Genomic DNA, 16,139 nt, shown 5'->3' on the forward strand with positions numbered 1-16,139 from the left:
AAGTCACATCATCTTTGTTTTTAGAAAACATTTATTGTAATGACACGTAGGGGAATGGGGATGTTGCTAAAGAAAACACCGTTTGGCTTCTGTGATTGTCCAGAGGAAGCTCAGGTTGCAAGTTCGTTGAAAATACTTGAAAAAAGCATAGTTAATTCAATATACACTACCATTTATGCTTGAACAGTAGTCCTGTTGTACACTGGTGATCATAGATACACCATTTGCTCAAGGTCTTCAAAGAAAAATCATACAGATAATATTTATTATAGCTTGCGAAACTCTATTTGTTCTTCTTTCTCTTTTTTCAGGTACACAGATGAATTCAGTGTGCGGGAGGATTTGATGGGCTTAGCAATTGGTGCACATGGGGCTAATATTCAGCAGGCACGGAAAGTTGAAGGCATAACGAATATTGAACTTGAAGAAAATTCCTGTACGTTCAAAATACATGGCGAGGTAAGTGATTTTACTTTGTTCAAAAAAAGGTGTGCTTTTACAGTCAGTGTGTTGTATTTAACTTTGAAAGGAACTGTGTTCACTTAGCCATAAAAGTGCCTAAAATGTTTGGTTGTCACTTAGTTCTCTACATGAAGTCATTCGGTGAGTGATAGTTTGTGTGCACAATTAAGATTTCTGTATTTTGTTTAGTGTGTAAGTGTTGCATGAAGCCATACAGCAATAATATTTTGTATATGGAACGTGCCACTATAAAACACTGGAAAAGCCAAGATGGAATGTAACAGCAGTATGAAAAAGGTAATTGCTACTCACCATACAGTGATGAGTTGCAACTATCCTTTTCCTTATATTTTTACTTATTATTATTATTGTTATTAGTATTATTACAAAAATTTCTGTGCAACTTGCCAGTATAATCCTTGAAAGGATATTGGATGTACATTTTCAAAACGTGCATAGTATTGTCACTAACATTGAAAAATTCTACTGTCAGTATTATATATACAAACTAAACAGTAATGATGGAAATTGCAGGGCAGGAAAGTACATAAAAATTATGAAAGCAAACTGTCCACCAATAGTGCAATTATTTCAAAGTTATGGGCATCAAAACTGCACTATTGTATGCATGTCAGGCTTATAGACTTTCTACAGATGTGGTAAGGAAAGTTTAGGTAGGATTTTAATATTTTAGGAATAAAGGAGACTCACTCACTGCGTAGTAGAAGCCTTGAGTTGACAGACACAAAAAAGGAAGAATCTTTCAACAAGTTAGATGTGTGTGTAGTTTTTCTAGCAGGATTGTCTGAAGATGAAAGCTAGCAAAGGGAGGGAGTGTGTTCATTGTAGTTGAGAAAAATATTGTCTATACTGAGGTCAAATTTGGCAAGTTAATTTTTGGATGTTTTTACTGATCACCTGATTTCACTGTGATGGTTTTATTATGACAGAAATTCTGCAGTTGGTTGTGCAGAAATATACTCAGGCCATGCAAATGAGTTGGAGGCAACTTCAACCTACTATGTACATACTGGGACGGCTATATATTCATTGCAGGACTTACAGAAAAACGGTCTAGTGAAGTTCTTTAGAACACATTTTCTGAAAACTGTGTTGAGGAGTTAGACAGCTGATGCAATGGAAATATCTTGGACCTCGTAGCTACAAACAGGCCAGACCTAATCAACATCATCAGTATAGAGACAGGGAGTACTGACCACGGTATCATAGTAAATTGAGTTACTGAAGTTAATAAATAAAGAAGGCTGGGAGAGTATTTCTGCTAGAAAGAAGAGATAGACAGTTGATAGTATTCCACGTAGGCAATGAATTAACATCATTTAGTTCCAGTGTGATGAATGTAGAGGAATTGTGGCTGATGTTTAAATGTATTGTAAATCATGCTTTGGAGAGGTATGTGCAGAGTAAGTGGATTAAGGACGGAAAAGACCTGCCATGGTTTAGCGGCAAAATTTGAAAAATACTGAGAAGCAATGGCTGTTGTATTCTACGTTCAAAAGGTTTTGAAGATCCTGGTTTTTTTCTGCACACTTCTAGTATCGCAGGCGCGATGTTGAACTGTTTCCTGAACGCACGCTACGTTCTGATGACCGAATGTCCATTCGAAAAGTAGGCCGCAGTGGCAAATGTGTGCTCCTCTCTTGTCTACAGCATGATCGTTTCTAAACTAACCTTTAAAAAAAAAAATCTCACTTTCGATTGCACTGAAACCCACGCAACAATGAATAACAGCCGCTGCGTGCCGCACGTTTGAAATGAGGAAGTTTCCGTGCCGCACTGTGTAAACTGTAGATGAGTTAATCTTCTCCGTAATTTTGATTGAGATTTTATCAGAAAATTATTACTACTACTATTCTTTTACTGATACTTTTGGGTGGAGTCTGTGTGTTTGTATCCTTAGCTTTACTCATAAAAGTTTGCTTTTGTAGCTTTTAATTGGTGTCTCTTCAACATGCCAGAGACTCTGTGTGTGTGTGTGTGTGTGTGTGTGTGTGTGTGTGTGTGTGCGTGTGCGCGCGTGTTTGTGTTCTCAATGAAGCCTTGTTGAGCGAAGACTCACTTTGTGGCAGTCTTTTTGTTGTGCGTACCAGTGGCTTGGCATCTCTGCTATGTGGTGAGTAGCAACTATCCTTTTCATAATATTGTTACATTCCATCCTGTATGTTCCATTGTTCAATTCAGTATCTCAGGAATTTCCTTATATCACTGTCTCACTGTTCCCGTGTTCAAAGTGTGTGCAGTTAGCCAGTACAGTAAAACTTCAAATACTAATTCTAAATTTTAAAAAATTATTAATTTTAAATTCAACCTGCATTTGGCTCAAAGGTCACAAGCACAATACCTTCCAGGAATTAATTAGGGCAAAATGCAGTAATACAGGATACTCATCCCAATGACTCACCCATTAGTACCAAGGTCATGCAGGTTAAGAACTAAAATTAACATTAAACTGATTCCCTGAATTGAAATCACATTATTAATTATTCAGAATTCAGGCAGATCATTGTTTTTTCTTAACCAGATCAGTGTATGGATATAAATGGTGAGTATAATCAGTCATTCCAGAAAATTTTATGTTGACTGGTATCTAAGAAATACACTTAAGTATCTACTGATATAACTATTGCTCTCTTGACAAGGGTTGTGATTATTCACTGGTGTACACATAATGAAAAATCAGCTACTCATAATCTTTAGATTGAAGTCTTTCACGTAGCATCAATTTTTGGATCAGCTCCACATCATAGTTACATATAAATAATCAACATAGGTTGGAAAACAGTGACACATCTACACTTACCTAATTTCCATAGTGATACATTTGTCACATTAACTACCCTTCAGTCTAGTGGTCACATTTCTTTGTCCTTGTGGGGGTGAAGTCTCTTTTTTTTCTTTGTCCTTGTGGGGGTGAAGTCTCCTTTTTTTCTTTGTCCTTGTGGGGGTGAAGTCTCTTTTTTTTCTTTGTCCTTGTGGGGGTGAAGTCTCTTTTTTTTCTTTGTCCTTGTGGGGGTGAAGTCTCTTTTTTTTCTTTGTCCTTGTGGGGGTGAAGTCTCTTTTTTTTTCTTTGTCCTTGTGGGGGTGAAGTCTCTTTTTTTTTCTTTGTCCTTGTGGGGGTGAAGTCTCTTTTTTTTTCTTTGTCCATGGGGGGTGAAGTCTCTTTTTTTCTTTGTCCTTGTGGGGGTGAAGTCTCTTTTCTTTTCTTTGTCCTTGTGGGGGTGAAGTCTCTTTTTTTTTTTTCTTTGTCCTTGGGGGGGTGAAGTCTCTTGAGTAGCTATCTGTATAAGCACCTTAATTAGGCATGTTTAACATTTTGAAAAGTTCCACATAAAATAGTTCCCACTTGTTCCTTTTAGTAAGCAAAGATGATTCAAGGTGTTTACCCCAGCTTTGAGTCTTCTCAATTTTACAGTCATAATGTTCCCTTCTTTGATTACCTTTCTTACCAAGGTGACCATTGCTTCACAGATCTGTTGTTCCCCAATGTATTAAATTGACATCATCTGCAGTTTATCCACCCACTCATTTCTTCCAGTTTTTTGAACATCAGTTCGGAAGGAGTATGATTAGTTCAAGAATGGCTTAAACTATTGTGTATTTCCCTCTGGAGCAGCCATTTAATGTCGTAGTTGGCAGCAGATTTCCTTGCCCATGTCACTGACTTACACCATGACAGTATTTACAGTGGAGTGCAGCATAAAGATGCTATACGTATCCTCATATCATTCCTGGTATTTCTTTAAAGACCTAAGCATATTGTTGAAGTAGGTTAAATAACTCAGCCTGTGATGCTTGTGAAAATGCATTTGATTCAGAGATGTTAAATTGGATTTTTTCATGTAGAGACAGAATGTATGTTACTGGCAGCAGTTTTCCTGATGGTATTTTCCTTGGACATTGTTGACTCAGTAAATTTTTTGTGACTGGAATGCAGTCACTTGTAAGATGAAACTTGCCAAAGAACACTTGGCTATTGCCTCTGTTCCGCATAAGGTCAAACCCCATAATGCAATACACAATCAGAATTGGATTGACTAGGAAGGTGTTTCCAATTACTAAGTTTCCTAGCTTGACATGGAGATGTGTCTGCAGTCATACATTGAGTGATGGTCATTGTATGCTCCTATAATGTGACAGTTTGTTACCGGAGTTGTCGGCAAATGGGCTCTGTCCGATGTTTATTTGAACTATGCTGTCTAAATGGCATTTACTGATATATCTAGAATTTTTGCAATTTCAGCATGTACTGGGGGTCATGACATGGACAAATTATTAAATTTTAAAGGATTAGGATATTGTGCTGACTCCTCTTATATCCATTTTATCATTATTGTACCTTAAGACTTTGATTTTTTGGTCACACCCCTTGCTCTATCTGTTACCAACGCTCTGGAGCAGTAGGCGGTCACATTTAGTTTACTGAATATTGAGGTACAGCACAATTGTCATATATCACCTCTTTAATTACTGGGACTAGATTTCTCGAATCGGTGTTGTTCAACGGGCATGGTAGGCTACTCTGCCACTGATTGTACCTGCTCAGATTTCGATAGCTTGTGTTATACTGTTGCTCATATCTTTGGTTCCTGTATAGATTCCTAATGTTACTATTTCTCCATACTGTTCGTTACCAGCAGTTGTTTGCACACTCGCTATGCAATGTGCTTGGTTTGGTTATTTTTGTTTTCCTGTAATTTCCCAGTCCATTGCACTCTTCTTTATTTGATATCCTGGTCCATCAGATTGACTGACATCCTGTGATGCTAATGCTTCTTCATCTTCATGCAAGAGATCAATCCTGTCTAATTCCAGAAGGAAAACTTAGATTTGGTTGGATGCATGAACAAACTTCTCCCTGATTTCAGCTGGCAATTGGGCGTTTAATATGTGCACGACATATTGGTGAGAGAGAGATTTCTCCCAGTATCTGGCCTTGTTGCCATATTTTTCGAATTACACTTCTGGCCATTAAAATTGCTACACCAAGAAGAAATGCAGATGATAAACGGGTATTCATTGGACAAATATATTATACTAGAACTGACATGTGATTACATTTTCATGCAATTTGGGTGCATAGGTCCTGAGAAATCAGTACCTCTGGCTGTAATAATGGCCTTGATATGCCTGGGCATTGAGTCAAACAGAGCTTGGATGGCGTGTACAGGTACAGCTGCCCATTCAGCTTCAACACGATACCACAGTTCATCAAGGGTAGTGACGGGCGTATTGTGACGAGCCAGTTGCTCGGCCACCACTGACCAGACATTTTCAATCGGTTAGAGGTCTGGAGAATATGCTGGCCAGGGCAGCAGTTGATCATGTTCTGTATCCAGAAAGGCCCGTACAGGACCTGCAACATGCACTCGTGCATTATCCTCGAATGTAGGGTAGAGCCACGGGTCACTGTTCAAAGTGCCGTCAATGCGAACAAGAGGTGACAGTCGTGTAACCAATGGCATCCCATACCATCACGCCGGGTGATACCCCAGTATGGCGATGACGAAAACACGCTTCCAATGTGCATTCACCGCAATGTCGCCAAACACGGATGCGACCATCATGATGCTGTAAACAGAACCTGGATTCATCCAAAAAAATAATGTTTTGCTATTCGTACACCCAGGTTTGTCATTGCGTACACCACCGCAGGCCGTCCTGCCTGTGATGCAGCGTCAAGGGTAACCGCAACCATGACCTCCGAGCTGATATTCCATACTGCTGCAAACGTCGTCGAACTGTTCGTGCAGATGGTTGTTGTCTTGCAACGTCCCCATTTGTTGACACAGGGATCGAGACATGGCTGCACGATCCGTTACAGCCATGCGGATAAGATGCCTGTCATCTCGACTGCTAGTGATACGAGGCCGTTGGGATCCAGCACGGCGTTCCGTATTACCCTCCTGAACCCACTGATTCCATATTCTGCTAACAATCATTGGATCTCGACCAACGCGAGCAGCAATGTCGCAATACGATAAACCGCAATCGCGATAGGCTACAATCCGACCTTTATCAAAGTCTGAAACGTGATGGTACGCATTTCTCCTCCTTACACGAGGCATCACAACGTTTCCCCCCCTGCGGGTCCGGGGGTTAGAATAGGCCCGAGGTCTTCCTGCCTGTCGTAAGAGGCGACTAAAAGGAGTCCATCCCTCTCAAGGGGGTAGTTAGCGCCTGCGTCCGGAGACGGACGGTCCCACGACCTATATTTGTGGTCTTTTTGGTTTTTCACTTCTCGTTTCTTCCTTCTTTGGTTGGTTCCTTTCTTTGTTCTTCTCCATCTCACTGTCTTCCTTACTCTTTCCCTTGCCTTCTTCTCCTTGCCTTGCCTTCTTCTCCTTGCCTTGCCTTCTTCTCCTTGCCTTGCCTTCTTCTCCTTGCCTTGCCTTCTTCTCCTTGCCTTGCCTTCTTCTCCTTGCCTTGCCTTCTTCTCCTTGCCTTGCCTTCTTCTCCTTGCCTTGCCTTCTTCTCCTTGCTTTGCCTTCTCTGGTCTCCACCTCAGTGTTTGAGACAGTCTGTCCTCTCTCTCTCCCTCTCTCTCTTCTTTTTCTTCTTCTTCCTTCCTCCCTGTGCACACCTGAAGGCCGACCCACGCGTTCGCACGCGTAGCCGGTGACGGGGTAACGCGTAATTCCCCGCCCTGGGTAGACAAGTAAGGCACGCATGTACCCCCTGGTAAAGGCCAGGCCCAGGGAGGGGTGATTGCCTGAGGTGTAAACATTCACCTAAGGCGGGAGTGCCCTCTGAGAGGGTCCCCATAAGGAAGGAGCGCGCCATCGGAGACGCTGGCAATCGTGGGGGATTCCTCGGCAATGGATTTCTCTTCTTCTCCCTCGACTTCTCCCTCGACTTCTGCCCACAAACGGAAATATGACCAGCCCCCAGTGACAAAAGTACTACCGCTTACCCCACAGTTCCTCGTCATTTCTCGATCTGAGGACGGAAAGGATTTTTCCTCTGTCAACCCTTTAGTTATCCAGAAGAGCGTAGATGCCATAGCCGGTACTGTTAAGTCTTGTACGAGGTTGCGTAATGGTACCTTGTTACTAGAAACTGTGAGCGCCTTTCAGGCACAGAAACTGCTTCGAGCCACACTCCTGTACACGTTCCCTGTCCGGGTGGAGGCTCACCGAACTTTGAATTCGTCTCATGGTGTCGTCTATACTAGATCCCTTGACGGATTAACTGACGAGGAGATTCAATCTTTCCTCGCTGATCAGGACCATGAAAAAGGTCAACAATGACCTTGTACCGACCCGGACACTTTTCTTGACCTTTCATAGTGTTAAGCTGCCATCGCGCATCAAGGTGGGCTACGAGGTTATTTCTGTTCGCCCCTATGTCCCGACACCTACGCGCTGCTACCAGTGTCAGCGTTTCAATCACACTCGACAGTCTTGTTCCAATGCGGCTAAATGTGTCACTTGTGGCAGGGATGCCCATGAGGGTGACTGTCCACCTCCGTCTCCTCGTTGTGTGAACTGTCAGGGTGACCATGCAGCATCCTCCCGTGACTGTCCCGTCTATAAGGAAGAACGCTGTATCCAAGAAATTCGGGTCAAAGAGAAAGTGTCCACCTCGGCTGCTCGCAAGCTATTGGCTAGTAGGAAGCCCACGCTGCTCCCAGCGGGGAAATACAGTACTGTCCTCGCCTCTCCTCGGACTACCAGGGAGGTGGCAACCCAGACATGCGATCTGACCTTCAGCACCACGGTCGTCCGTTCGGCCAGTGCTAAGATTGCGTGGTCGACATCTCCTCTTCCTCCCATCACCCCACAGACACCAGCCCCTTCATCAGCTTCTGTTAAGACGAAGACCCAGAAGTCAGATGCACGGGCCTTCAAGAAGGAACCGTCCCATGCAGACTTCCTACGTACCTCGACCTCCCAGCCATCGACCGGTACTTCCACCAAACGACCTTCCAAGAAGGCTCATAGGAAGCACAGTTCTCCTTCTCCGCCACGGCGCATTTCTTCTCCTGCACCACCCAGCGGTTGCCGCCCCAGGCAGTCATCCGTTTCGCCTGGCCGCACCGCTGGTAGCCGAACATCTGGCCGTTCACTGGCGGAGGAAGCTCACCCTCCCGGCCATCTTACCAAGATGGCCGATGAACCTATAGAACCAATGGACGATGACTGTCCGCCTACCGATAGCGGCGGCAGTGCTCACTCGAAGCCAGGCCCTCAGCGGCCTTCGAGGTGACCCCTTCTTTCATCTTCCTTTTCTTCTTACGATGGCACTTATTCACTGGAATATTCGCAGCATTCGCTCTAACCGAGAGGACTTGAAGTTGCTGCTCCGCTTGCACCGTCCGCTCGTCGTAGCCCTCCAGGAAACAAAGCTACGCCCATGCGATCAAATTGCCTTGGCACACTACACCTCTGTGCCTTTTGACCTATCCCCTGTGGTAGGTATCCCGGCTCATGGAGGGTTATGTTGCTGGTCCGGGATGATATTTACTACGATCCCATCACGTTGCACACCGGCCTGCAGGCAGTTGCCATCCGAATTACTCTCCCCACTTTTACATTTTCCATTTGTACTGTTTACACTCCATCGTTGTCTGCCGTTACCAGGGCAGACATGATGCAACTTATTGCTCAGCTACCTGCACCATTTTTAACTGGAGACGTCAATGCCCACCATACCCTTTGGGGCTCTCCCGCATCCTGCCCGAGGGGCTCCCTGTTAGCAGACCTTTTCAACCAGCTCAATCTTGTCTGCCTCAATACTGGCGACCCTACTTTCCTTTCAGACACATCTCACTCCTATTCCCATTTAGACCTCTCTATATGTACTCCCCAACTTGCACGCCGGTTTGAGTGGTATGCACTTTCTGATACATATTCGAGCGACCACTTCCCGTGTGTTATCCATCTCCTGCAGGATACCCCCTCTCCGTGCTCATCTAGTTGGACCATCTCCAAAGCAGACTGGAGGCTCTTCTCTTCCAGGGCGACCTTTCAGGATCAAACCTTCACAAGCTGCGATCGTCAGGTCGCACACCTCACGGAAGTTATTCTCACTGCTGCTGAATATTCCATCCCTCACCCTACTTCTTCTCCACGTCGCGTACCGGTCCCCTGGTGGACCGCAGCATGTAGAGACGCTTTATGTGCTCGTCGACTTGCTTTACGTACCTTTAAACGCCACCCTACAGTAGCGAATTGTATCAATTATAAACGATTACGTGCACAGTGTCGTCGTATTATTAAAGAAAGCAAGAAAGCCAGCTGGGCTGCTTTCACAAGCACCTTCAACAGTTTTAATCCTCCTCCTGTTGTCTGGGGTAGCCTGCGACGGCTATCTGGCACTAAGGTCCACTCACCAGTTTCTGGCTTGACAGTCGCGAATGACGTCCTTGTGGCCCCTGAGGCTGTCTCCAATGCCTTCGGCCGCTTTTTCGCTCATTACCACCCTGCCTTCCTCCCCCGCAAACAGGCAGAGGAGACTAGGCCACCTAACTTCCACTCCTCGAAGCGTGAAAGTTATAATGTCCCATTCACCATGAGGGAACTCGAAAATGCACTTGGCTGATCACGGTCCTCCGCTCCAGGGCCTGATTCTATTCATATTCAGATGCTGAAGAACCTTTCTCCTGCGAGTAAAGGTTTTCTTCTTCGTACTTACAATCGCATCTGGATTGAGGGACATGTTCCCGCATGCTGGCGCGAGTCTATTGTTGTCCCGATCCCTAAGCCGGGGAAGGACAAGCACTTGCCTTCCAGTTATCGACCCATCTCGCTTACCAGCTGTGTCTGTAAAGTGATGGAGCGAATGGTTAACTTCTGTCTGGTTTGGCTGCTTGAGTCTCGACGCCTACTTACCAATGTACAATGTGGATTTCGTAGGCGCCGCTCTGCTGTTGACCATCTGGTTACTTTGTCTATCTTCATTATGAATAACTTCTTGCGGAGGCGCCCGACCGCGGCTGTGTTCTTTGATTTGGAGAAGGCTTACGACACCTGTTGGAGGGCGGGCATTCTCCGCACCATGCATGCATGGGGCCTTCGCGGTCGCCTCCCTCTTTTTATTCGTTCCTTTTTAATGGATCGACAGTTCAGGGTACGTGTGTGTTCTGTCCTGTCAGACACCTTTCGCCAGGAGAATGTGGTGCCCCAGGGCTCAGTTTTGAGCGTCGCTCTCTTCGCCATAGCGATCAATCCAATAATGGATTGCCTCCCAGCTGATGTATCAGGCTCCCTTTTCGTGGACGATTTTACCATCTATTGCAGCCCACAGCGTACATGTTTCCTGGAGCGCTGTCTCCAGCGTTCTCTTGACCGTCTTTACTCCTGGAGTATCGCCAATGGCTTCTGTTTTTCTGCCGAGAAGACGGTCTGTATTAACTTCTGGCGCTACAAAGAGTTTCTCCCACCGTCCTTACGACTCGGTCCCGTTGCTCTCCCATTCGTGGAGACAACAAAATTTTTAGGTCTTGCATTTGACAGGAAACTTAGCTGGTCTCCACATGTGTCATATTTGGCTGCCCGTTGTACCCGTTCTCTAAATGTCCTCCGTGTTCTCAGTGGTATGTCGTGGGGAGCGGATCGAACCGTCCTACTTCGCCTATATCGGTCGATCGTCTGCTCCAAGCTGGATTATGGGAGCTTCGTATACTCCTCTGCACGGCCATCCATCGTACGCCGCCTCAACTCCATACAACATCGGGATTTACGACTTGTGATCGGAGCATTTTATACTAGTCCCGCCGAGAGTCTTCATGCTGACGCTGGTGAATTGCCACTCCCCTACCGGCGCGATATACTTATTTGTCGGTATGCCTGTCGGCTACTGGCAATGCCCGACCACCCGTCTTATCGTTCATTTTTTGACGACTCTCTCGACCGTCAATACGGGTTGTATGTCTCTGCCCTGCTACCCCCTGGAGTTCGCTTTCGTCGCCTCCTTCAACACCTTAATTTTTCACTCCCTGCAACCTTTCGAGTGGGCGAGAGCCACACGCCACCTTGGCTCCAGGCTCAGGTTCGCGTTCACCTTGACCTCAGCTCGCTCCCAAAGGAGGTTACCCCCGGTTCAGTCTACCACTCCCGTTTTGTCGAACTTCGTTCGAAGTTCATTAATATGACCTTCATTTATACAGATGGCTCTAAGACCAGTGATGGGGTCGGGTGTTCTTTTATTGTCGGGGCACAAAGTTTCAAATACCGGCTCCATGGCCATTGTTCGGTCTTCACAGCTGAGCTCTTTGCCCTCTACCAGGCTGTTCTTTACATCTGCCGCCACCGACATTCTGCATATGTCATCTGCTCCGATTCCCTGAGCGCTATCCAGAGCCTCAGTGATCCGTACCCGGTTCACCCTTTCGTGCACCGGATCCAACGCTCTCTTCAGCGGCTGGTGGACGTCAGTTCTCCGGTTAGCTTTATGTGGGTTCCTGGCCATGTCTGTATCCCTGGGAACGAAGCTGCAGATGCCGCGGCCAAGGCTGCGGTCCTCCAGCCTCAGACAGCTTCTTGTTGTGTCCCTTCGTCGGATTGTAGCAGGGTCATTTGTCGGCGCATTTTATCGCTGTGGCATGCCGATTGGGCTGCACTTACAGACAACAAGCTTCGGGCCTTGAAACCTCTTCCCGCGGCTTGGACGTCCTCTTCACGCCCTTCTCGGCGGGAGGAGGTAGTTTTGGCCCGGTTACGAATTGGACACTGCCGGTTCAGCCATCGCCATCTCCTGACGGCTGCGCCGGCGCCGTTCTGCCCATGTGGGCAATTGTTGACGGTCCGCCACATTTTAACGTCCTGTCCGGATTTTAACACACTGCGTCTTGATCTTGGCCTGCCATGTACTCTAGATGCCATTTTAGCGGATGACCCACAAGCAGCTGCTCGCGTTCTTCATTTTATCAACTTGACAACCCTCTCTAAGGACATTTGATTATGCTGTTTTTTTTTTTTTTTTTTTTTTTTTTTAAATCCTATGCCTGTCAGTCTGTCTTTTATCGTGTCTTCCGTTTCGTTGCTGTTTTAAACTTGTGACTCGCGGTGCATTCCTAACGTAGTCTGGGCGCTAATGACCGTTGAAGTTGTGCGCCCTAAAACCACAAAAAAAAAGAAATCGGTTGGAAACATTCCTCATGTCAGCATGTTGTAGGTGTCGCCACCGGCGCCAACCTTGTGTGAATGCTCCGAAAAGCTAATCATTTGCGTATCACAGCATCTTCTTCCTGTCAGTTAAATTTTGTGTCTGTAGCATGTCACCTACGTCGTGTAGCAATTTTAATGGCCAGTAGTGTGTTTACACAGACTGTCCGAAGTTGAACAGTGCAGGATTAAAGACCTCTTTCCTTAATCTTTCTTGAACTCTGCTGCACCAGTATTTTGCCAAAAATTCTGTTTCAAATTTTCGATATGTGGTACAAAACTCAGTAGCCTTAACAGACCATAGAGCTGCATCCATGTGACACCCTGCAGGTCCGGGGTTTAGAATAGGCACGAGGTATTCCTGCCAGTCGTAAGAGGCGACTAAAAGGAGTTTCTCTCATTTCAGCCTTTATGTGATGGTCCCCTTTAGGGTTTGACCTCCATTTTCCAAAATTTTCCTGAAGAGTAAGCTTTACATGGTGCATCGTGTCCATGTGCTGAGACTTCTTGCATCCTTCGTCGACGTGGATCTGCACTTCTGCTCATTCTCCAGCTGTTGGACGAGGTCACCCACCCTTCCATCAACTGTGCAGTATCGTTTTCTACGCTTACAATGATAATGAACTTGTGTGCTTAGTTGCACCTGATATCCAGCACGGTAGCCAGTCCATTGTGGTGGTGCCGCCATGTACCCTGTTGGTTGTAGCCCCCTGACCACACAGGGATCGCTCTGCTGATGCCTGTGCCGTTAACTCCCCACGTATGCCAAGGGACAGATGCCCATCTCCCTGGGGCATCGTGACTCCCGGCAATGGCCAGCCTGCCACGTGTCCTTTGCTGCGGCTAAGTGGCACCCATTGGGAGGGCCCCTTTTTGAAGTGGGTGACATCAGGGCGGATGACACGTGATGAAGTGTAGTACACCCTCTCTTGCTGGTGGTCAAACAGCAGCAGTCTCTAAGCATTCACAGGCTCAATTCAACTCACAGAAGTACGACCTCAAATTGTTCCCCTCCCTGGTCACACCATGGGAGGAATTTCATACTAAGGATGGCAGCAGCCCTTATTCACCCCGGTACCTTGTACATTCGAGAGCTGATGGGGAATCTTTAATGACGAGAAGCCTCGGTTTTTTTGTTGAGCATTTAGATGACAAGTTTGGGGAGGTGGAGGGCTTGTCCAAAATGAGATCTGGGTCAGTCTTGATCAAAACAGCATCCTCTTCCCAGTCACAGACATTACTTGACTGTGACAAGCTGGGAAATGTTTTTGTAACCATCACACCCCATAAGAGCTTAAATATGGCACAGAGTATCATATTTCACAGGGACCTTCTTTTTGCAGTCTGACGATGAGCTGAGCGCCAATTTAGAGCTGCGAAGTGTAGACTTTGTTCATCGTGTCCACCAGGCTCCAAGGAATAATCAGGTTGCCACCGGTGCCTTCTTCTTGGCCTTCAAGGGTGGTACATTACTCGAGAATGTCAAGGTGATGGTCTACCTCTGTGATGTAAAGCCCTATATCCCTCCCCCAGTGTGGTGCTTTAAATGCTGGAACCAGCGTTACATAGCAAGATTGTGGATGCCCATTACATCCCAATACTCCATGTGCCCCTTCTCCCATCTGTGTCAACTGCAGAGAGCACTGTTCGCCTTGCCCGCCTGACTACAAGATTCTCTAGAAAGAAAGGAAAATCATGGAGTAAAAGACTCTGGGCAGACTGACTGACCTGCACTGAGGCTAAGAGGAAATTTGAACTCCTGCATCTTGTATGTAAAACATCGTCTTACACTGCCGCTACAACAGTTGTAGCCCCATCAGCTCTGCCAACCCCATTCACCTCACAGAGCTGGAAGACTGCACCTGCCCTCTTGATGGTGAGGGGGCCCTTCCGTCCCTGTTGTGCCTACACCGCTACTTCGGGAACACCCCCTCCCCCCCCCCCCCCCCCCCCAACCATGGGGGATATTAGTCCCCACTTGTGCGCTGGAGAAGCATAAATCTTCTTTGGCTCCTCTCACTAGGAAGGGGTCCCTTGGATCACTCATTCCCAGTTTTCTGCTAGTGGGAAAGATGACACCCGCCAGTGGCTGTCGAGCCCAAAAGCAGCTGGTTGTAGGGCTTCACGTTCATCCTCAGTCCTGGAGACTTAATCAGTGAAGTCCTCCCAGCCCAGGAGGTAACGGTTTAGCCTTACACCTGCTTTCTGCATCGCCTTTCAGGAAACGTGGTTCCCGGCAATGTGGACCCCTGCCCTCTGCGGCTATGAGGGATATTACAGGAACCGTAGCGACTATAGTCGAGTGTCAGGTAGGGTTTGTGTATATGTCCGAAATTCAGTCTGTAGTGATACTATGCCACTTTAAACCTCTCTTGTAGCTGTGGCTGTCAGAATAAGGATGATGCAGGAAATAACTGTCTGCAATATATATCTTCCTCCAAATGGTGAAGCACTGCTGAACATATTGGCTGCGCTGATTGATCAACTCTCTAAACCTTTCCTACTTTTGGGAGATGTTAATGCCCAAAACCCCTTGTGGGGTGGCACTGTGCTTACTGGCCAAGGCAGAGATGTCGAAACTTTACTGTCTCAGTTTGACCTCTGCCTCGCCGCCGCCACACATTTCAGTGTGGCTCGTGGTAGTTACAGGGCCATTGATTTATCAATTTGCAGCCCCGGACTTCTCCCATCTATCCACTGGAGAGAACATGACGACCTGTATGGTAGTGACCTCTTCCCCATCTTCCTGTCACTGTCACAGTGTCAGGCCCATGGACCCCTGCCCAAATAGGTTTTAAACAAGGCGCACTGGGAAACTTTCACGTCTGCTGCCACCGTTGACGCTCCCCCACACGGGAACATCGATGTGATGGTTGGGCAGGTGGCTACAACAATCCTTTCTGTGGCAGGAAATGCGATCCCTCACTCTTTAGGGTGCCCAAGGTGTAAGGCAGTCCCTTAGTGGTTGCCAGAAGTTGCTGAAGCAATTAAGGAGTGTTGGGAAGCTCTACAGTGGCATAAGCGACACCCTTCCCTGGAGTGCCTCAGCCTTTAAACAGCTCCGTGCCTGTGTTCGCCACCTTATCTAACAACGGAAGCAGGAGTGTTGGGAAAGATATGTCTTGACCATTGGGTGCCATAAGCCACCTTCCCAAGTCTGGGTAAGGATCAAACGTGTTTCCGGGTACAAGACCCCAACAGGTGTTCCTGGTGTTAACATAAAGAGCATGTTATCTACTTATTCGATCTGCATCGAAGAACCCCACCCTCCCTCCCTCCCTCCGAGCCTTTCACACCCTCAAACGGCGGCTGGAAGGGAAAGTCCCTTTGTTCACTGTACGCCACAGTGAGTCCTATAACACCCCATTTACAGGGTGGGAGCTCCTCAGTGCCCTAGCACACTGCCCCAACACTGCTCCTGAGCCAAATTGGATCCACAGTCAGATGATTAAACATCTCTCGTCTGACTACAAGCAACATCTCCTCGTCATCTTCAACCGGATCTGGTGGGATGGCGTTTTTCCATTGCAATGGCTGTAGAGCACCATCATT

At 46.6% G+C, this 16,139-nt stretch overlaps 1 protein-coding gene across 4 annotated transcripts in view; it reads left to right on the forward strand.

Moving 5' to 3' along the window:
- LOC124612510 (synaptic functional regulator FMR1) overlaps nucleotides 1–16,139 on the forward strand; it is a 237,528-nt gene that overhangs the window by 77,215 nt on the left and 144,174 nt on the right. For all 4 annotated transcript variants that reach the window (XM_047140759.1, XM_047140787.1, XM_047140769.1 and 1 more), the window contains one exon: nucleotides 312–459. In XM_047140759.1, the coding sequence (XP_046996715.1) occupies nucleotides 312–459 (148 nt within the window). The remainder of the gene's footprint in view (nucleotides 1–311; nucleotides 460–16,139) is intronic.

The sequence above is a fragment of the Schistocerca americana genome, chromosome 1 (assembly GCF_021461395.2).
Source record: "Schistocerca americana isolate TAMUIC-IGC-003095 chromosome 1, iqSchAmer2.1, whole genome shotgun sequence".
In the NCBI taxonomy this organism is placed as follows: Eukaryota; Metazoa; Arthropoda; class Insecta; order Orthoptera; family Acrididae; genus Schistocerca; species Schistocerca americana.